This window comes from Rhamphochromis longiceps, linkage group LG8 (assembly GCF_057381845.1).
Source record: "Rhamphochromis longiceps isolate RC_006_pf linkage group LG8, R_longiceps_female_GT1.1, whole genome shotgun sequence".
NCBI lineage: Eukaryota > Metazoa > Chordata > Actinopteri > Cichliformes > Cichlidae > Rhamphochromis > Rhamphochromis longiceps.
In genome coordinates, this window is record NC_140564.1 from 32,669,538 (window position 1) to 32,692,098 (window position 22,561).

Sequence of the window (22,561 nt, forward strand, 5' to 3'; positions counted from 1 at the left end):
GGAGGATTGGAGGGTTTCACCTTAAGCAGATGGAGAGATTGCATAACAAAGATGGAGTGGGACTGTGGGGCTTTCAGGAAGCTTCCAGCTTCATCTATAATCTGTTTGAACATATTATAAGCTGTGTGATCTCATCCTGCATCCTACTGACTCAAATCACTAATTTAATCAGCATTAGGATTTCTAAAGACATTTCTGGAAAACTTCATTACAAATACTATAAAATACATAAAGATAATGTTTATATGGCAAACTGCATTTATCACAGAGCATCTTTCTTCCATAATCTATCATTTCCAAAGTGATTCTGGAAGAAATCCTCAGATCCTACTGATGCTTAGAGCGCAGCATCAACCATTTATTTACAGATGAAATGTGTTTAATTAGCTCATTAAACAAAACTGTGAGGCTGTTAGACAAACGCTGCTCTAAAAATAACTTCAACTAAGAAACTATGCAAATAATACATTTAAGTTGAAACTAGTTTTTAAAAATCCTAGTATTAATTTACAAGAAAAGAAAATTAAGTAATTTACTCTAATGATACAAATGCCTTTATCATTTTAAGCCATTTAGTGAGGTGCAAGCAAAAATCCTGCATCGGGACTGCAACAATTTTCCTAATTTGATCAATTTGCTGATATTCTGTCCTATTAACTGCTATTTTTCTCCAGCTATATAAGGGACACTTTTCTTATTTAACCTAATCCAAAATCCCAAACAGCATCCATCGTTGCACACTGTTTGGCTCTGGTGGAAAAGGGAAAGCAGCTGGTTTTCACTCATTACTTGATCAGGTTTAAGCAACGAAAGTTTAGGAGGTGCAGGAGGAGACTGTGGCCTGGGTTTAAATCATGGACGTAGCCACAGTAACGTGACCCATCGCCAGCTTTAATAGCATCACAGGGTTTTGGGAACCAGGTGTTACTATAGAGGGACATGCTAAGTTGTCAGCTACATTTGCCTGCTGTCTTAAAATATACAGGAGCAGTACACTGTTCCTAAGTAACAGGCTAATAAAATACTAGAAAATCACTGACCAAAACTGAAGGACGAACTTCAAAACATATTATTTATTAGATAATGACCACAGAAATGCTCAGAAAGAGAAAGGCCATAGCTGACTGCTACCACCGAATGTGTTAATCAACGTGGCCTCATGTATGAGTTTAAGGCTTAACAAAATCAATCAGGTGAGTTACAAAAAGAGAGAAACTATTCATAGAGGCCAAAGCTTTGTAGCAGGCTGTAAACATGTTTACTTCTGCTTTAAATTTGCAAATGGAAACTAAAGGAACTACATTTCTGTATTATCTTCATTTTTCTAACATGATCCTTAAAGGAAAGCATTAAAACGCTAACAGCGATGTTTTTTACAACAGGCAGTCTTATGCATGTCTTTCTGAAAGCATCAGTATTTATGTCCCGGGGGTGGCACAGGGCTGATTTACACATATTGTGAAAAAGAACTTGGCGAGTGTAGATCAGAGGTCATCAATAATTTTAGTTCGTTTATGTTGTGTACAAGAATATCAGCTTTAGAAACCGCAGCTGCAGATAAATATAGTGCATTGAAAAAGTGCAAAATATCAATAAAATCAATAAAAAACAGATCATTTTTCCCAGTATGTTATCTTTTTTAAAATATTTCTGTAGTGTAGTTTCTGTAAAATACTCAAATTCAATGTATGGTTACAAAATATGAGAAAACATCTGTAAGACAATAATAATATCAACAATTGTATAATTTCACAGTGAAATTTCTCACTGAAATGTTGGAAGTTGACTGTAAATGTACACAGTTATGCTCCACCACTGTTCACAATGTGCACGTTTGCACCTATGTACACATTACAGTTTAACCTAAACCTCAAACATGTGAACTGTTGACAGTCAAGAAGGGAGGCGGTGCCTCTGTAATCTGTGTCGGCTATAAGAGGGACCACAAACCCCAACTGGCCCTCACAGCAAGCCTAGCATAGAAGTCCACTCATCTGCTAAACGGATCGGCGCTGCGCTCACACCCACTCGTCTGGCTGTTCTTCACCCAAGCAGCCGGTGAGTAGACCATCATCACCGATCAGTGCTGATATTCAGACACCGTCGGTGGGAAACTTTGTTGCTCTTCTGCAGCTCTGTGTGTCTCAGTGAAGAACATGGGTGTTAACATTTTTTCCTTTATTAGGAGAAAATAATCCAGATAAAAGAGTTTAGAGCTCCAGAAATCGTCCCGCTTGGATATAAAAAGTAAACAGCGATTTATGGTGTCGTTTGTAATGTGATTAAACATGACAGAGTAAATTAGTGCAGATGTTTCTGACCTCTGTTAATCAACAATTCTGCAATCTATAGACCGACGCTGTTTAACACTCAGTTATCAGTTATTTTTATAGTGTATCTAAAAACTGCCTACAGTGCAAACTTACTCCAAACCTGGATATAACAACTTGTTGTTTCATGTACAAGTTCTTGCTTCATTTATTTATCTGACAGATACATTTATCAGCAACCTGGACAGAAAAAATATTTTAAAATGATCTCACAACAAGCACGTTCACTTCGGTTTGGCCTGTTTAAAGCTGTCAAAAAAGTTTCATTTTAAAACTGTGGCTCAAACAAAAGCAGATCTCTGAGTGTGTATATGTGAGTATATTTAACCCACACATACTCTTTTCTTTGCTTTCTTTCTTTAATTTACTTTCTATATCTTAATATTTTTTTTTAATTGTCTAAAAATATTTACTTTTTTTTTGGTTTAGTTTTTTTGTTTGTTTTGCCAGTTTTATTGTTTAAATACACAGGGTGTTTCTCCGGGCAAAATTCAGAATAGAAATTACAGTTGAAACACAAACATTTCCATTAAAGCCTCCTCAGACAGGCTGTGATGGCAACTTTGACCAAACTGGCAAAAACTAAAACTCAGGACGTTTGTTTGTTTGTTTGTTTTTGTTTTAGTTAGCATCGTGCGTTAGCTGTAATAACCTTGGTATAACCACATTAATGGTTAAGACCTGTTCAGGCTTGTCTGTGTCATTGGGACATGGTGAGCGGATTTAATGGTTTAGACCTTCAGTGCACAGCTCAGCGTTTCTGCAGTGGTGTCCTTGCTTTAACAAGATTACAAGTTCACAATCAGCTCAAAACAGAGAAGGAGAGCGCACTTATTAACTTGAGCCAGGGATTATGGGTAATTGGGTCATCCCAGCAGGACAAGCTGCAATGTGGTCCACCACATTCAGGTGCTGGGAAAAATGAGAGTGTAAGTCCTGGCAGGTGCTCATCAGATCAGTAATAGGATTATAGATGGTAATGTCAAACAGAGGTGACAGGAGCTGCCTGCTATCTGAGACAGGGTTAGAGAGTTTCAGATCATTCGCTGCTTGACACTAAAAGGATTTGCAGATAATAACCTAGTGAGAGTTTCTCTTTATTTCTGTGCTTTTAATTGCTTTTTTCCCTTTGTTTCCAAAAATAAAGACTTCACCACCAAGACTTCAGAGAGGTGTCTAACGCTAACAGCCTGCACGCACATCCTCATACATAACTGCTCAAAATGAATCTTGAGCCACCCAAAGCTGAGATCAAGTCGGCCACCCGTGTCAGCGGAGGCCCCGCCACCCCACGCAAGGGACCCCCCAAGTTCAAGCAGAGGCAGACTCGTCAGTTCAAGAGCAAGCCTCCAAAGAAGGGAATCCAGGGGTATGCTGTGAATACTTTTCTTCTTCGGGGTCTTGTTAAAAACCAAATAAATCAAATTAAGTGATTTGTAATTATTGCAATGTTCTTCTTTGCAGATTTGGAGATGATATCCCTGGGATGGAGGGCTTAGGCACAGGTAAGTGTATGCTACGGCTGAAACCATTGGCTTCAGTGCTCTGCAGGGACCTAAACAAGTTCACATCTGTGCTGTCTTTTTGCAGACATCACTGTCATTTGCCCATGGGAGGCCTTCAATCACCTGGAGCTGCATGAGCTGGCCCAGTATGGTATCATCTGAGCCTTCCCACATCTCCCTGCAATCCCCTGAGGATTACAGACCACCTTCATGCACTTCAAACCATCTGCCTCAGGATCCATCTCCTATCTTTATGTGGAACTACTGAACCATTATGAACTGTAACCAACACAAAAAAATGGAAAAAGAGAAAAAAAGCCACACAAAAAAACCTCTTTCTCTTTTCTAACTCTGGATTCTTTCTGTGATTCTGCAGCTCACACACATCTGCTTATGTTTAGGATCTGTTCGTTTTAAATTCTCACCACTTCTCGCAGTAGACCTGCACCGTCGCCCGGCCGCTCTCCTCCTATCTTTCACTATCTCTGTCTCTCTCCTTCCTTTTTCTTCTTTCCTGTTGTCCTCGCGGACAAAAAACAAAACGAAACTTATGCAAGCAAGGCAGCCTCAATTTGAGTTTAAGTGACAGACCCGTGAAGTGGGTGGGTTCCCATTTCATGTGCTTCGGCGCCTCTCTCGCCATCTCAGAGGCTTTTTCCATCGATGCCGAACCTATAAAATTCTAAACCTGAATTCTGTAGAGAGCAGACACCAGTTGCTATTGCTGAGCGTAACATTTCGATGGGATAAGCGTTAATCAGATATCCCTCTTTTCCCTCTGTTTTGACCTTTAACTGCACCCATCTTCACCAGGATTGCACAAATCTTCACCCTCATGGTATCTGGAAGTCTTCTGTTAGTTGATGCATGTGAAGAACAACCTCTCACCTTATTTTCACAACACAAACTAAGAAATAAACCACTTTAGTCTCACCTTAGCAGATTTTAAATGTTGAGGAAACCAGTTTCTTCCCTTCGACTACCAGGAGTGTGCGTGTCTCCATCATTTTTCACACTTTTGTTCTGTTAACATTATCCCTATTTGTATATCTCCCATATACATCAGTGTATATGAATCTATGTATTGCATATTTAATACTTGTTTATTTCTAACACTTGCACACAACACTACTGTGCCCTGTGTGTGTGTTTGTGTATTTGTGTTTTTAAGCTCATTATTTTTAGTCTCATGTAGAGTAGGTTGTACATTTTTCCTCACTGTCCATTATTCGGTCTTGTGTTTATTTTATTTCAACTCTACAGTCCTCTCTATCACTGTCATCTTTTTGGCCCATACCCCAAACTTGTGTCTTTCAAAACATTAATCTAATCAGGACAATGCTGACAAGCTTTGATGTAAAGCTGGTGGATGCACTGTAGTAGTGAAAAAGATGGTGGAGGGATGAGTGGGATGGATGTTTCAGTACAGATCTGAAGAGATGGGTAGTGGAGCGTTGTCCTCTCTACAGGACGAGGGATAAAAATAAAGCATAAAAAGAGGAAAATAAAAAACAGTGTGTTATTTTTTCTATTCAGATTCTTTTGTGGTTACACTACACTAAAGCACATTTAAGTATTACTGTATTACCTGTATTCACATGTATCAATTTATATTTATGGTAGTGCAGATACAAGTAATAATTCTGCACATGCAGGACTGAGATGTGGACTTGAAAATATTTGAATCGACTGCTATAAATTTACTGGTAACAGGACTAAATGCACATTAAATCACAAAAAGCCATCCTGAGAATCCGAAATCCACATGAATATGAAGTCCAGAGGAGCAGAAAGACAAAAACAGACCCTTTTTATATAAAGCCCGGCATACAGATAAAATGCTGTGAAGCGACACTATTTACACAGAGTGGACACGGGTGAAAAGATGAGGATTGTGCTGGCAGTTACAAACAAAGAAGTGGAGAGAGGGGAAGAGAAAACTAACAGATCTGAGGTTACTGACAGGAAACTCTGGGAAAACATTAACATGATGCTAACATAAAAGGAAGAATGTCAATAAAAACAGTGACCCAGTTAACAAGAAGCCAGAACCCCAACATCCACTTTATATTTTACTTTATTGGTCAGCCTATTATTGTTATTATGTAGTGAATATACTTTACGTTTTAGAGGTTATTAGTGTATTTATTGGAAGAAAATGACGGCTAATGTAATTTCAATTGATATTTTTGTAATGTCGGCTATTTTTGGTTCACTTGGATATAGTAAAACATTAAAAGTACTTGGGAGTATTCAAGTACACTTAAAGTGTCTTGTAGTATACTCGATTATCCTTCTTGTGCTTTAATACAGCACTGGATAACTAATTCTTTGGTGACACTGTGAGTAAAAAGAATAATTAGTTTGTACAGTGGTCCCTCGTTTATCGCGGGAGTTGCGTTCTAAAAATAACCCGCGATAGGTGAAAACCATAAAGTAGTCAGCTTTATTTTTGAGACCATTCAGCATTAATGAATCAATGGTACAGTAGTGGAGGAAGCAAAAAGAATGATTCGGGTAAAGTTTGACTTATGTGACTGTTTTGTTTCGCTTAATGTGCCTTATAATCCGGAAAATACGGTAACTTCTACCTTCCTTTAGCATGTCCAGAAGTCCACCTTTTTATGCGATGTTTGGCATCATCATCTGCCTTTGACGGTGCAAAATGTTTTGTCGACATTGTTATGTTTGTTGGGGAGAAAACTTACAAACATACACTACAGCACAGAGCCACACTGCTAGCGATCGAAGATGTATGTAAATTTGACAAGCTGAACGCATTCTGTACTGGACTGGAGACATAGCACGAGATTGATTGACAATGGTCTACAGCCAATCAGGGCGCAGAAAACGATACGCTGTTTTTAAAAAAAAAGAGCATGCAAAATTGCACCAAAAAAAATCAGCAAAAACAGCGATTCTGCGAAAGGTGAACCGCGAGAGGGACCACTGCGATGCGCTTCTATCTCTTCCAGGTATTGGTTGGGTGGTGCTGCTTCGATTTAGGATGCTCGACATTGCATACACACTGATGTCCTGACAACCATTCACACTAAACTTTCTTTACTTTATTTAATTTGACAATTTAACAGCAACCTGAGACTGTGTGGCCTAAACTCAATGTAGAACCCCATTAAGAAGCTAACGTAGTGGGCTCTCTTCTTGAGGCCTTACTATGTGGATATTTCAGAAGGAAAGATAATGTAATGCTTTGTAATGGCAGATGCTTTGTCCTGGGCACAGCTCATTTGGTGACAGTGGGAGGAAGAACTTCGTTTGAACAGGAAGAGCCCTCTGATACAGCCTGGTTCAGGGAAGGGGAGTTATAACTGCTCCTGAAGGTTATTCTTGTTTCATGTTTGGAGTAGAATAAAGGGCCATGCTCCAACTGATGTTTAACCAGTATTTTACTTCTCTTCACCAGCAAACACTGCGAAAAACCATGCATGCGCACCACAAAGCGCCATACTCAGATCCACCAGTAGGTGGCGACAACACAACATAGGAACCAGCTTAAACATCCAAATTTGAAAATTACAATCACCTTATAAACACATTCCAGTGCGACAGCTACAGGAGTCATCTGCTGTAAATGGCATGGGTGTGATAAGTAGGAGAAAAAACGTTTATACCACAAGTAATCTGATTAAATTAAATTCATTTTTCTAATCACTGTCAGGCTGAGCGGCACTGATTACTGTTGAGCAGACACTTGGATAGTGATAACATTTCTTTATCCATGTTGATTTAACTGTTCTTACATTGTTTGACATGATATTCGCCTTAGCTTATGCAAATAATACACATAAAACACGAGTCTGTTCAAAGAATGGTGTTTTATTTTATTCACAGTTTTAGTGTGATTTGTTTCTTTTTTTTAACCTGAATGAGGTCACTATCTGTATTTGTCAGGGAAATGTACAGTATTGCAATATTTGCTTAAGAACCTGGGATTACATGAAAACAGTACAAAGACAAGTTATCAAATGTTAAGAAATTTTATTTGTGGACCTCAAGTCTTCAGTCCATCAAGTCAAAGGAAATTAGAAACACAGTTGTCTTATACAAAATATTTATCTGGCAAATTTACCTTTAGAGCCATCATGAGTGGTTACATTGCATAGTAAAAAATAAATCTGGGAGCAATAATAAAAATCATAATACTGGTAAATAACAAAATGTGTATAAGGCTAAAGGAAGGAGTATTATACATTTTGATCAACACTGAAAGTACACTTTTTCTCGATATAACACTTTATTTTTAGCAGTCGAGCTACACTTTCCTGCTGTTATTTGTTCTCCGTCCAGCCTATTCTTATGTGCTTTCCTGTTATTAAAAGTAATAGTATTATTATTATATTTGATCTATATATTAACTAAATATGTAGTCCATCTATTGTGTAAGGAGCTTGAGAAAAAAAGCCTCTGGACTTCTTTAAGTTGCTTGAAGACGTTTCACCTCTCGTCCGAGAAGCTTCTTCAGTTCTAAGGTCAAATACCTTTGACCTTATAACTGAGGAAGCTTCTCGCAACTTAAAGAAGTCGAGACGCTTTTCTTTCCAAGGTCTTTAGAATATGATGACCTAGATGACTGAGAACCTTCACAGACAGTACATCCATCCTTTTTCTTAACCACTTATCAAATCGAATGTGACAAGGGGCTGAACCCAGCATTAATCTTATTTGTGTTACTAAATGGACTGCTCAAAAACATGAATTGACTACTATGAAGATGTCAATGGGAAAAAATCATAATGGCTATCTAATACTGATATGGACTGGAGTAATGAGATAGAATGAAAGGCTGCCTCATTGTTTGAGGAAATGAAAATTATCTTAAGGGGCTTAATTCAAAGACACCTCAAAAATTAAAGTGAAAAAAAGATGCTACAGACTGGTCCATTTTGCCAAGGGCACCAGGGCACCAGTGTGGACCTGCCAATTCTGGTATTCGATGGCAACTGCCAATCAGGCACCACGGTGAGCATAGGGCCCAAGAGGACTTCAGGCTACCCTGATGAAGTCTGTTTCTGATGGTTTGTTTAGAGACATTCACACCAGTGTCCTGCTGAAGATCATTTTTTAGCTCTGGCAGTGCTCATCCTGTCCCTCCTTACACAAAGGAGCAGAAACCAGTCCTGCTGGTGGTTTAAGGATTTCCTACAGCCCTGTCCAGCTCTCCCAGAGTAACTGCCTGTCTCCTGGAATCTCAAACCTTATGACAATGGCAAGTATTGATGTGCCATCCTGGAGGAGTTGGACTACCTATGTAACCTCTGTAGGGTCCAGGAATCATCTGCTAAGTGTAGTGACACTGACCCTTACCAAATCCCAAAATAGTGAAAAAAAAATGAGATAAAAGGAGGGGAAAAAGTCATTCCTGTTTTGGGGGTTGTCTCATCATCGCCCTCCTGGTGCACCTGTTGTTAATTTCATTAACACTGACTAATAACCCCCTCTGCTACTTGACTGACCGGGTTAATATCCCAGTGGTTTAACTGACTTGATTCTATACTCTTAATAAAAAGTATTTCTTTAACTTTTTGCGCAATGCATTCTTAACTTGTAAAAGTTGCTTCACTCTACCATCACACGTGACTGGGGAGAATTTACTTCTTTCCATGGATGTTAACATTTTGTTAGCATCATCATTTACCTCGTCATTCTCTAGGATATTTCTCCCTTATGCATTTTTGTTTAAGCTTCAGAAGAGAGACAGTGGAATACAGTAGACCTGTCTGAGAGGTATCAACCTACACTCTCAGTTATCACGGCGCCATGAAGGAAATCCACTGCTCTGATCTGCACCAACACACTTTACAAATATTTTGGACAAAACCCTGTTACTTTACAGTTTCTATCGTGTGTGGACCCTCATGTGTCTTTTCAGGGTTCCCTGTCGTGAAAATGTTACGCCGCAGACATTACAGCCAAATGGTTTCTCTCCTGTGTGAACTGTCATGTGTGCTTTAAGGTGTGTCTTTCGCTTAAATTGTTTTCCGCAGTCATCACAACTAAACGGCTTTTCTCCTGTGTGGAGTCTAAGGTGTCTCTGCAGACATCCCTTTTGGCTAAATCTTTTACCACACTTATCACAACCAAATGGTTTCTCTCCTGTGTGGACTCTCATATGCGCTGTGAGATCACTATGTAGTCTAAACTTTTTATCACATCTACTGCAACCAAATGGTTTCTCTCCTGTGTGCACTGTCATATGCGCCTTCAGAATTCCCTGTTGGCTAAAACTTTTACCGCATTCATCACAGTGAAATGGTTTCTCTCCTGTGTGAATTGTCATGTGCGCCTTTAGAATTTTCTGATGACTGAATCTTTTACCACAGTCGTCACAGGTAAATGGTTTCTCCCCAGTGTGAGCTGCCATATGTATTTTGAGAGTGCATTGGTGTCTAAATCTTTTGCCACAATTATCACAACCAAAAGGTTTCTCTCCCGTGTGAATTCTCATGTGGATCTTAAGATGTGTTTTCTGGTTAAAGCGCTGTCCACAAAAATCACAACAGAAGGGTTTCTCTCCCGTGTGAATTCTCATGTGAGTGTTTAGATGTGTTTTTTGGTTGAACCTTTGTCCACAAACGTCACAGCCAAATGGTTTCTCTCCGGTGCGTACTGCCACTGATGAATCATCATTTTGTGATACTGTAAAGCATTCCTTTTTAGCCAAACCAGAGGAAGACATTCTTCCCCTCTCTCCCTGAAGTGACTGTTTGCAAAGAAAAGTTTTATTACATTCAGATACTTTAGAACTGTCTTGTCCTTTGTCACTATTTACAACTAATTCAGGTGTCCTGGTTTCCTTCCAGTCACTGTCACTGTCTTCAGTGTCAGGTCCAGAGTCTGATAAAGGCTCCTGCCAATAATAGTCATCATCATCATCCTTAATACTGACTTCAGTCTCAGATAAGCTGGAAGCCTTTTCATCACCATTTGGATGTACATAAATATCTTGATCTGGACTTCTAGCTGATTCCGGTCCTCCACAGTCATCACCATCAGTTTCCATTTTTATTCCTTTAGCTGGGGGGGCATTTAAAGCCTCTGCTTCTCTGTTGCATTTAGTTTTTCTTTGAGAAGTTTGTGAATACTCGGATTTCTCGTCACTGTCTTCATGTTTCACACTGACAGTATGGCCTGGAAACCTGGAGATATCCGCCACCTGCACCCCATTTAGCTGCTCTCCCACCTGACTGGTCCAGAGCTCCTCCTGCTCCTCTTTTATTTGGATGACCTCTGGGTCTTGCGGATCTGAGGTGGGGCTCCATTCAGGGGGAACCTCTTTAATTGCCAACAGTTGTGAGATATCTGCATGGAAAAATAACACAGACATGAGCATTATGAACAAAAAACTACAGCTGCAAAGGGAGAGATGCCAAACTGTGTTTCATTGTTCTGGTAACAGTGACAATAAAGATCTATCTATCTATCTATCTATCTATACTAGAGGTAATTAAAGTAAAACTGGTAAAAATGGTAGTGATAACGAGGTAAATGGAATGAAATTAATAACTAAAAAAACGTAGTTATAGTTATAAAGTTAATAACCAAGTCACACAGGAAGCTCATGTGTGACTGTGACGGTACATGACTGATATCTGATTTGACACTACTACCAGAACCACAAAAGAATGTGGCTGTTTTCTAATTTTACAATCCATCTGGAAAAGAATAAGAAAAAATTGTTATTATAGCTATACAGAAGAAGAATTGCTTACTTAGTGCTAGGCAATTCCACGCATGCTATGACACTTCTGATTTTACTACACAAGCAAATAGAAAAAGGAGAGTTTAACTGGTTTATCAGTAATAAAAAGAATAACTGCTCACTTGAAGCACTGAGAAGCACACTGAGAGGTGATCTGTATCAACCTCATACATTGGTCAAATCATATGATGCAGAAAAAAAATGCAATGAAATGATAATCATAATCCATTAATAACTTTTTAAGCATGGCAAAAATCCCACAAAGGCTGGTGAGGTGCAGACATTTTTAGCACTAATAATTGCAGATTCAAATGAGCTACATCCAAGAATAGTAAAGAGTAGGGATGGGTATCGTTTAGGTTTTATCCGATACCGGTGCCAAATCGGTACTTTTGAAACGGTGCCCAAACCGGTGCTTAAAGAATGGAGAACACAAAATTGGTCCAAAAACCTCTCATGTTCAGCTGTTTTTTGTAAAAATATAACAATGTTAGCCTTTTCTGCAGCTATGGGGCATATATGGTATCACTCTTGGCTGGAAGCAGTGCTTAAACAATGGAAAAAAACACAAACTTTGTCCTAAACCTCTCATGTTTAACTGTTTTCCACTTTTTCTTTGGTCATTTTAGCCTTTTTAGCCAGGGTGAAGGGAGTATCTGCCATCAAACAAGAGGACAGCCGCATGTAGCTATGATGATGTTTGCTAGTTCACCTTACATGCATTAATGTAATAACGTGGTTAGCCTACTCAACGTAAATTAGCTACTCACGCAGAGAAGAACGGCTGCTGCCACCATCATCCGTCATCATTTCTGCTACACTGGCAGGCTAGGGGCCAGGACTCTCCTCTTCGTGTTTTTGGGGGATGTTGCATAACAGGCAACCCACCCGCAGTAGATGTGCTCGGTGTGAGGTCTCGCAGCAAGCTATCAAATACGGCGCATTTCTGGGCTTTTAAAAAAAACGCTATGCGTCGCCAGGTGTTTCATCGGATTTGAGGTGTTACCTCCTTTGACAGTATCACAGTATCAGCTTAAAGCACTTGTTGCAGGCTGCTGAGTTTGCATATTTTGCTATGAAGTACAGCCAGACTTTTGACCGCTTCGCCTTGGACATTTTTAATCTGTAGCTCTGCTCTAACAGAACGTACGTACCTGGCCCCGCCTACTATCCTCGGAAACGTAAAATGATTGGCTAGAATCTAAAGTGTATCACAGCTCAGGAAAATAAAGCACCGAAATGTGCGCTGCTTTTCGGTCTGGTTACTACCATTTATGTCAGAACCGGTGCCATCATGGCACCGGACACCGGTACCCATCCATTACAGGCCCGTGGCACTGACCTCCCACATCATGAAGACCCTGGAAAGGCTCATCCTGGACCAGCTGCGACCCATAGTAAGACCACATCTGGATCCCCTTCAGTTCGCTTATCAGCCTCGTCTCGGAACAGAGGACGCCATCATCTACCTGCTCAATCGTGTCTACACCCATCTGGACCAGCCGGCGAGCACTGTGAGGGTCATGTTTTTTGACTTTTCCAGTGCTTTCAACACCATCAGGCCGACCCTCCTGGGTGATAAGTTAGCAGCGATGCAGGTGGATGCTTCTCTGGTGTCCTGGATTGTTGATTACCTGACAGGAAGACCACAATATGTACGTCTCCCACAGTGTGTGTCTGACAAGGTGATCAGCAACACAGGGGCACCACAGGGGACTGTCCTCTCCCCCTTCCTCTTCACCCTCTACACCACAGACTTCAGCCACTGCACAGAGACCTGCCATCTTCAGAAGTTTTCTGATGACTCTGCGGTGGTTGGATGCATCAGCAGGGATGATGAGACAGAGTACCGGGCTGTGGTCGACTCCTTTGTCACGTGGTGTGAGCAGAATCATCTGCAGCTCAACGTGGCAAAGACCAAGGAACTGATCGTGGACTTCAGGAAGACCAGGAAACACTTGACCCCTGTTTCAATCCAGGGGGTCAGTGTTGACATTGTGGAGGACTATAAATACCTTGGAGTACACATTGACAATAAACTGGACTGGGCTAAAAACACCACAGCACTTTACAGGAAGGGCCAGAGTCGTCTCTATTTTTTGAGGCGACTGAGGTCCTTCAACATCTGCCAGAAAATGCTGAGGATTTTCTATGAGTCTGTTGTGGCCAGTGCGATCCTCTATGCTGTTGCATGCTGGGGGAGCAGGCTGAGGGTCGCAGATGCCAACAGACTTAATAAACTGATCCGTAAGGCCAGCAATGTTGTGGGGATGGAGCTGGACTCCCTCAAGGTGGTGTCGGAGAGGCGGATGCTGTCCAAGATAAAGACAATGTTGGATAACACCTCCCACCCACTCCATGACATGTTGGTCAGTCACAGGAGCACGTTCAGTGAGAGACTGAGATTACCGAAAAGCACCACTGAACGACACAGGAAATCATTCCTGCCTGTGGCCATCTCCCTGTACAACGCATCCACTTAACACACTGTTTGCTGCTACAGCTACACATGTTTCTTTTCCAAATATTTATTTATAAGTGACTTATGTATGTATGTATGTATATATATGTATATATTGTACTATTCTTAGTTAGTGTATTGTCTGTCTTGTCTTAATGTTGGTTTAAAATGGAGCACTGTAACAAAAAATAATTTCCCCCAGGGATCAATAAAGTATTCTGATTCTGATTCTGATCCCTAGTAAAGAGGGGTGGAGAATGAAAAAAAGAGAGCAGAGACTCTCAGCAGTTAACAATCTATTAAAGATCATTAGGATCCCACATGAGGAATTGGAAAGTGTGGCTAGGAAGACGAATGTCTGCAATGCCCCGGTGGATGGATGAATGCCCTGCAGTGTGTGAGCTGCTGATGTTTTACAGACTTTGGCTTGTTTTCAGGTGATTACCAATGTCTGTTTTGGTGTGGATTAATTTCTAAATAAAGGCCCATGCAAGAAGAAATAATTTGAATTATAATACTAGTACTACAATATACTGTGAAACCACCAGGGTCCTAAAAGTGCAGTGGCACAACTTTTAGGTCACACCACCTAAAATTGAAAAAATAAAACAAAACAAACAAACAAACAAAAACAGTCAGCAGAAAACAGGAAATAAAAACTGGATTTTGTTCTGAGTGTTCACTCTTGAGTAATCCATCCACTCCAGCCTTCTCTCTCTCTGCCAGTTTTTTGTCTCTACAGCACTTCCAATATATTTCTGCTTTAACCTTTTGTTATGTTTTTTTTTTTTGTTGTTGTTTTTTTTTTGAAGAACATGGTTTTGGTTAAAGATGTCTTTTGCAAATAAAAAAATAACAGTCTCTTATTTGTTCAGAAGTATATTTATGCTGCACACAAATATTTAAGATATGAAGCCACCTTTAGTAGAGCCTTTATGGACGCTTAGAAGCAGACTGAATTTAGTCCGAGATTAAAGAGCTGCAGTTAGTCTAAAAACATTCTTGCCTACAATATAAACACCAGGCCTGATTTATTTCTAGAAATATTGATCAATCATGAAATGTGAAGACTAACAAAACATATTTACAGATTCAAAGTCCTCACAGTCATACACCTGACACATCAGTGATACTAAGTTCTGATGTCTTCACCTTTGCTCCACAGAAAATGTCCTGTTGTATGGAGGTTAAACTATAAATGGAACATAAATAAGAGACTGCAGGTTTTTGATGTAAACATTCATAATCTATCGTGTCATACAGGGGCACACTTAAACAATTAAAGGCAGTATAATCTCAGTAGAACAAGTACATAAGTTCATACTTGTGAAATTCTTATATTTGTACTACACGCCTTATCACATATTAAAGGCACACTGACAGTTTGCAGTCAGGCATCCATTATGTTAGAGTCTCTTTGAACTTTTAATTAAGTAAAAACATATCCCAAACTTTGGCTTGCACTGAGGCTGAACTACAAAATAACCCTGTTGTGTACCCACTGTAAACCGTCCGGGTGCTGCTCTGTACTGTTGCCGTTCAGTTCCGTCTTTTACAGCGTTTAAAAAAAAGGAAAAATAAAGTGGAAAAACTGTTTTTGGTATTTGTGAACATATTCCGCTTTACAGAAGCTTTTTATGTGAATCTTCTTCTTTACTAAGCCCTAACGTCCGCCTTTTCACCAGTAGAAACACTCCACATTAAATCTGTGATGATCCTTACCATCTGTCTGCTTTACATCCAGCTGCTGATGGACTCCCAGCGGTTTACTGTCCGGGTTGTCTTTAAAACGAACACTTTCAGTGTCGTGCTGCTGACAATATTCCTCTTCGTTCATAGTGTCCGCATTTGTTCTGTTCTTTAAAATAAACTGGAGGCTCATTTGAGATGAACCAGGCCTGCGCAGGACCGATCACCTCCGCTCACAGTTAAAGAAGCGCTGGCTTCATTTTCTGTCCTGCTTCTACATCCGTGGATGTATTATATAAGAGCGGGATGCAGATTCCAACAGGGAATCCACTCTCCTGAATCCTTTTGTTAAACGATTTGTTGCCGTCTCCGCTGGTTTTTGAGCAGGCATCGGCACGGACACCTTTATTCTCCGTCACCATAGTAACTACAGGCCTTGCAGCAGCAGCAGTAAACAGTTACACCACACAAACGTACATGTCAAAGGCAAATATTAAAAGATAAATATATGTTTTAAATATATCATATTACTAGAAAAATAAGTATTGTAAAAAAAATTATATATTAAATAAATAATAAATAAACAAAATAAATTCTAATATTATAAATACTGTAAAATAATAGTTAAATTCATTTTTTATTGTGTTTTTTAGTTGTATTAATTTTTAAGTTAAAAAAGATCACAAATGTTAAATGTTTAGCTATGAACAAATTACATATTTACAATCATGTTGTTTGCAGCATTTGTGAAATTTTTCAGTTTTTATAGACACGTTCAAAATTTTAGTCACTCAATACAAAAATGTTATTCCTGGTAGAAGTTTGAATTAACAGGATTAAAAGGAAGTCGCTTGATTGCATTTGTGAACGTCTTCAGGAACGGACAGATCGTTTTATTTTTAGCAATGATACAGCTATTAAAGCTTCGGGGTTTTAATTAAGAGTTTAAAATAATATATTAAAATAGGCCCTATCTAAGGTATTTATTTCCCATTTATTCTTTCCAATCTTGCCATTTATTTTTATTAGTTCTAATTAGTAGCCCAACTAATGAGGATTTACATACTTTTAACTCAACAGCTGAAACAACTTGGGCATCTGTGATCCAAACAGTTCTTACTCTTTCCATTCATCCCTTACAGTAAAATCAGGCCGATGTGATATTTCTGTCACTAATTTTAATTTGTGTGCTGTATCAGTCTCCATTATTTCCATAAACATTATCCACTGATTAACACTGATCAAAACGTGACTTCTTTTTTTATTAATCCGACTAATCAGTTCTTTTCTCCATATATGTTTTATTGGAAGCCACAACCTCCCCTGTTGTTCAGGCAGATGTCGCCCTCTGCTGGCCTGCTAAAAGAAAAGCACTAGTACTACTCGTACCAATTCAAATGTATCCTACCATGAATAAGAGGGGTGTGGCTGTCCTCTGACGTTTTCCGTTTTTGAATTAATTTATCATCCAAAAGCAGAGAAAGAAAAATAGTGTATATGCTGTTCTTTACATAAAATATCTCATTTGAAAATCTGAGAAACTCTTACTTCACTGTTTGCTGTAAAGGTAACGGTCCTTATTTCTCCATTCACCATGTACACACACAGTGGCTGGAAACAACACCTTTTCTGTCACTTCCTTTTATTTCTGGTTTTATTTACCAAAAGATTTCACAACAGTACAAAATAGACACATCTATATTTATGATATTTATCCTCATTGTTTTCAGAAAGGCATCTTCTGATATACGGCACATTGGTAGCTACAGTTTGGTGGACTAAGAGGACGTCTATTTAACTTAGGAATTGTTCAAAATCAATATTTTACTGGGTAGGCCTTGCAAATTCCATGCATCTATTTTTTCTCCCTTTACCCATGTCAGGGTCATGGGGGTAGCAGCCTTAGCAGTGATGCTCAGACCTCCTCCAGTTCATCTGGGGGACACCGAGGTGTTCCCAAGCCAGCTGGGAGAGTCCCTCAGCTGGCATCCTCCAGTGGGATGTGCCTGAAGCGCTCACCTAGGAGGCATCCCAGTCAGATGGTGAACCACCTCACTGACTCCTCGCAGAAATTAGTTCCTTTTCTGGATATATTTTTTTATCATTGTACTTATTTTCATTGAAAATAAATACTGCCATTCATGAGAAAAGAAGATAAATTGCTTTCATTTACATATCTTAATGGCTCCTCAGCAAAGATTTCCTCCACACAGTGAAATGAAATTTCCAAATTAATTTCAGTCAGATGTTATTTCTAATCAGTTGCATTCCACTCAAGCTTCAAATACAATGAAGCTGATAAAAGCAAGGTATGTGCTTGACTTTGACAATTAAATATCAAATATTGTACCTGAGCACATTTGACCTCCACAGCCCAGCTTGGTTGACTAAACACAAACCCAACCAACCCAAGGAGGGGCATACTCACTGAGAGCACATCCTGAGCACTCTGAAGTACTTTTCGGTGTAAAAACAGACACACAAAGACTTGTTTTTTTCTTTCTTAATTCCTTATTTATTGCACGCAGGCAAGTAAAAGACTTCAAATATATATATAAAATAAATCAATGTAAGACAATTAATTGTTGCATTCAGTGTTTCTTCATATTTCAACAAATTCAACTGAGAAGGATTTTCATCCGAGTATTAAAAACAATACTTAGAATTACATTTATGTTAAGTTGTCCAGTTTTGAGCCTCTGAAAATAGGGCACAAGTATAAAATGGTGATGATTCTTGAACGTTTTTTTGTAAAACCTCTTGAATTAAAGGTGAAAGTCAACCTCCAATCGCATATCGATTGATTTAAAATCCACTGTGCTGGAGTACAAAGACATCTTCTACTATCCAAATATTTATGGACACAGCTGTACATGACTCCAGACGGTACAAAGGGCTTTCATTTACTTTTGTAAAGCAAATCTCTGATTTATACATGTACTTTCTCATGAAAGCAACATTAACAGAAGCTTGATTCAGATTTACTGCCAAAACACTTTTTAAACAACACTCCATTAACTGCAGTTTCTGCAAAGCAACTTCTTAAAAGCTGACTTGACAATTCAATACATTTGTAGGACTCATCAAAATCAGATTGAAGGCATTTAAAAAACTTAAAATATTTAAAAACTCTGTGTGGTCCTTACCAAGGCACTTGGGTAATGTATCATTCACAATGAACCCTGAAATAATGCAGCTTCTAACACTTGTGAAGCGTCATGTGAGCCTTAAATCGTGTCTTTCGATTGAAGGTTTTTCCACAAACATCACAGCCAAACGGTCTCTCTCCTGTGTGGATCGTAACGTGACTCTTCAGATACTCCTGCCGGTAGAACCGTTTTCCACAAAAATCGCACCCGAACGGTTTTTCTCCAGTGTGCCGTCTGGTGTGCTCATCAAAATGCTTCTTCTGGCTGAAGCTGCTGGCACAGAAGTTACACTGATAAGGTTTCTCTCCAGTGTGGATTCTGATGTGTGCCTTGAGATGAGTCTGTTGGCTAAATTGCTTTCCACAAAACTTACACCCAAACGGTTTTTCCCCTGTGTGAGTTCTCATGTGTGTCCTCAGAACACCCTGCTGTCTATACTTTTTACCGCAGACGTCGCAGCTGAATGGTTTCTCCCCCGTGTGCACTCTCAGGTGACTCCGCAAGTTCCCCTCCTGTGCAAACCTCTCACCACAGACGTCACAACCAAAGGGTCTTTCTCCCGTGTGGGTCCTCATGTGTGTTTTAACATGCATTTTGCGAGTGAACTTTTTACCACAAATATCACAGCTGAACGGCTTCTTTTGTGGGTAGAGTCTTATGTAAGGCTGCTGCGTAAACCTTTCAGTGTTAACACTGTTAGGAAAGTGAGGCACAGGCGTCTCCTTCTGATCTCCATCGCTGGTTTTTGTTTCAGGTCCAGGAGAGGATAAAGGTTCCTGCCAATCATCATCGCCGTCACTGATGTCAGTTTCAGAAGAATCAGAAGCGTTTCCATTTGCTTTCAGCTCTGCACAAATCTTTAGATTTGGGTTTCCAGCTGGTTCTGCTCCTGGATAGTCCTCTCCATCAGTTTCTGCTTTTATCCGATTAGTCTCTCTGTTGTAGTCATGTTGGTTCTGGTGGAGATCTGAAGTCTGAGTTTTCTCATCATCATCATTTTCAGTCTTCACAGTGGCAACAGCGAATGAGAACCTGGTGTTATCAGCTTCCTCCGACCCGTTAAGCTGCTCTCCCCCCACACTGGTCAGGAGTTCTTCCTGTTCCTCCTTTATTTGGAGGATCTCCTGGTGCTGATGGTCCACACCGAAGCTCCAGTCAAAGGGAATTTCTTCTTTAATCACCAAAACCTTCTGGACATCAGGTGGCACTACTGAAACACACAGACATGGACAGTTGTGTAATTAACTGAACTATTTTAAAGGAAACTAACTTTTTGCTCCTCAATTTAAAAGGACATTCTTTTTTTTTCTGCTACTCCTTTATTTCCCGAAGGGTCTCCACAGTGGAGTTTGCAGTTTATCTGGGTTTGGTAAAAGTACTAAGAGCACACTAGTTGGTGCTCTAAGGTTTGTCTCCTTCCAGCCTCAAGATGGGGATCTTTCACATGACAGCCAAACCACTACATCATGAAGCCATGGGTGCATGAGACACACATGGTGGAAATTAAGCTATTAAGAAACATGCAGTTTTCCAAATACTGGAATAAATATTAGAGGCAGTGGATGCTGCTTATAACCAAAAGTATAAATGTTTCAAAAATGTATTTCGGGAAAGTAAGAGAGAACATCATCATCAGCAAACTGATAACAGTATTGCAGTTTTCCTATTAAGAAGTAATAATTAGGCTGGAAGCATGTGGTTAGCTGTTGTGGTATGACTTACATTTCTACAGCTCAACAAGTAAATATTTAGAGCTAATCCTTCCGTCAGCCAAGATGTTCAAATCAAATCAAAAACATAACACACAGCTACGTTTAGCTTTGGACTAAAATATCACATCTGTAAAGGTAAATCATGGTTTGGAGTAAAGCTATTAATTGTGTTTTGTTCTCAGATTTAAAACGTCCACATAAATAGACATAGAATTTGGAGCTGCATATAGAGATGTTGAAAAAAGTCAGCTTATGGGATACAGGGTTTGTCTCTGCAGTGGGATGTGGTTTGTGGCTCAGCTGCAGAGGAGGGCTGGAGCAGTGGGTTCAGGGGACAGAGCCAGGGAAGGCTGGCTGGCACAGCTGTTATCCATCACACTAACCACGCCTGCCCCAGTTCAGCATTATTATTTAAGTAATTAAAGCACAAACGCTGCCTTGAACTACACTTGTGTGCACCCTTTAAACAGTCCGGGTGCAACACCGAACCCCCCACTGACTTTCGCTCTTTTTAATCCGTAAATGTCATTAATAACTATTAACAACAACTATCATTACCAAAGTCGCTTGACTGCATTTGTGAACGTCTTCAGGTTAAGAAATAAAAGGAAGCTCCGTTCCTACGTGAACAGTTCATCGACCCCCTAAAACGAGCTACCAGCCGCTAAGCAGCCGTTTCCTGTCCGATAAACTCTCCACGTTAAATCTGATTATTCTCACCAGCAGTTTGGTTTACACCTTCTTTGTCCTGTTGAAGGACTGCGTGGAATTTCATTTCCGGGTTTTTCTCAGAAAGAAGACTTTCGTGGTTCTGTTGTTGAAGATATTCCACTGTGTTCATGGTGCCCGCTGCGTATTTGATCCTTTTTTCCAAAAGAAACTTGGAACGAGCGACGCATGCGCAGATTATCTCGCAGTTCAGTCCGTGCAGTCACGCCACTGGCTTCCCTTCATTGGCTTCCTGTTAAATCCAGAATTCAAAATCCTGCTCCTCACATACAAGCAATGTTCCCTCTAAGTCCCCTCTAGTTAGTGTGTAGTTAGTGTGTAGTGTAGTCAATAGTTTTATTGTGTGTGTCAGAACAATGAGGCGACTACTGAATGCTACAGGTGTTACAGGAGTGACACATCTCCTGTTGTCAGGCCTGCAGGTATCAGGCTGTTGTTCTCCTTTATCTCATAGTGGACAGAAATTATTTTTTGGAGTGGCACAAATAATTTGTGTGGCATCAGATTTGATGCAGAACAGCTGATTGTTCTGTAAATAGTTTGAAATGTTTATTTAAAAAAACGCCTTGGCTGCATTTTTAGGTAAACAGCTGCAAAAAATGTTGTTTGCATAAATCAGTTACTTTTTTGAAGAAGTAACTATATAATTAATTGCCCAACATTGGTCATTATTTACTGTATTTTGCAGACAGAGAGTTACAGACTCTCTCCCAGACCACAGACTCATAATATAAGTCAGAGCTTTATAGAAAAAAAAGAAAAAAATAAATAAAGTTGTGTTTTCAAAATTGGAGTTCATGTTATTTTTCCTTCCAATAGTGTTAACATGCTACACAGGTCATGAACAAGGTTTTGTTTTTTTTTTAAATTTCATTGTAAGTGGGCTAAAGCAGTTAATTAAAAATAGTCTAACATAAATGCTGTAATTTGATTATTTTAATAAACCATGTAACTTGGATGGATTCGATGCTGGCGTGACCACAGTGCACACGTCTGCTGTTGCTCACAGTGGTCCAAGGGACGCTCAGGGAGTTTGTGTGTTCGCTCAGACATGTGAAAAATTAGCTGGCTTATCTTAATGACCTTGTAGTACCATATCACCCCATTAGAGGACTTCACTCTCACACTGCAGGTTTACTGTGTTCCTAGAGTATTTAAAAGTAGAATGAGAGGCAGAGCCTTCAGTTTTCAAACTCCATGGATGACGTCAGTGCGCACACTGTGTCTGAGGAGGATGTGCGGAAGTGCTTCAGGAAGGTGAACGCG

The 22,561-nt window shown here is 39.7% G+C and overlaps 3 protein-coding genes across 4 annotated transcripts; 1 reads left to right on the top strand and 2 right to left on the bottom strand.

Annotated features, from left to right (window-relative positions):
- Positions 1–1,977: 1,977 nt before the first annotated feature.
- pde6gb (phosphodiesterase 6G, cGMP-specific, rod, gamma, paralog b) lies at positions 1,978–5,332 on the top strand. The gene is made up of 4 exons (XM_085417178.1): positions 1,978–2,058; positions 3,478–3,699; positions 3,795–3,835; positions 3,921–5,332. Exons 2-4 carry the CDS (start codon positions 3,554–3,556, stop codon positions 3,995–3,997), a joined length of 264 nt encoding a protein of 87 aa, XP_085273304.1. The 5' UTR covers positions 1,978–2,058; positions 3,478–3,553; the 3' UTR covers positions 3,998–5,332.
- A 2,355-nt stretch (positions 5,333–7,687) lies between these two features.
- LOC146664099 (uncharacterized) lies at positions 7,688–16,127 on the bottom strand. Its single transcript, XM_085417160.1, has 2 exons — positions 15,739–16,127; positions 7,688–11,155 (listed from the first exon to the last, which is right to left on the bottom strand). Exons 1-2 carry the CDS (start codon positions 15,896–15,898, stop codon positions 9,693–9,695), a joined length of 1,623 nt encoding a protein of 540 aa, XP_085273286.1. The 5' UTR covers positions 15,899–16,127; the 3' UTR covers positions 7,688–9,692.
- A 2,080-nt stretch (positions 16,128–18,207) lies between these two features.
- Positions 18,208–21,474, bottom strand: LOC146664100 (uncharacterized). Of its 2 annotated transcripts, none has more exons than XM_085417172.1 (2): positions 21,287–21,474; positions 18,208–20,061 (listed from the first exon to the last, which is right to left on the bottom strand). In XM_085417172.1, the coding sequence occupies exons 1-2, from the start codon at positions 21,405–21,407 to the stop codon at positions 18,905–18,907; spliced, it is 1,278 nt and encodes a 425-aa protein (XP_085273298.1). In that variant the 5' UTR covers positions 21,408–21,474; the 3' UTR covers positions 18,208–18,904. The 2 variants fall into 2 exon arrangements, with proteins under 2 accessions (XP_085273298.1, XP_085273297.1); XM_085417171.1 differs by having other exon boundaries at positions 18,208–20,064; positions 21,287–21,468.
- Between the last annotated feature and the right edge of the window lie 1,087 nt (positions 21,475–22,561).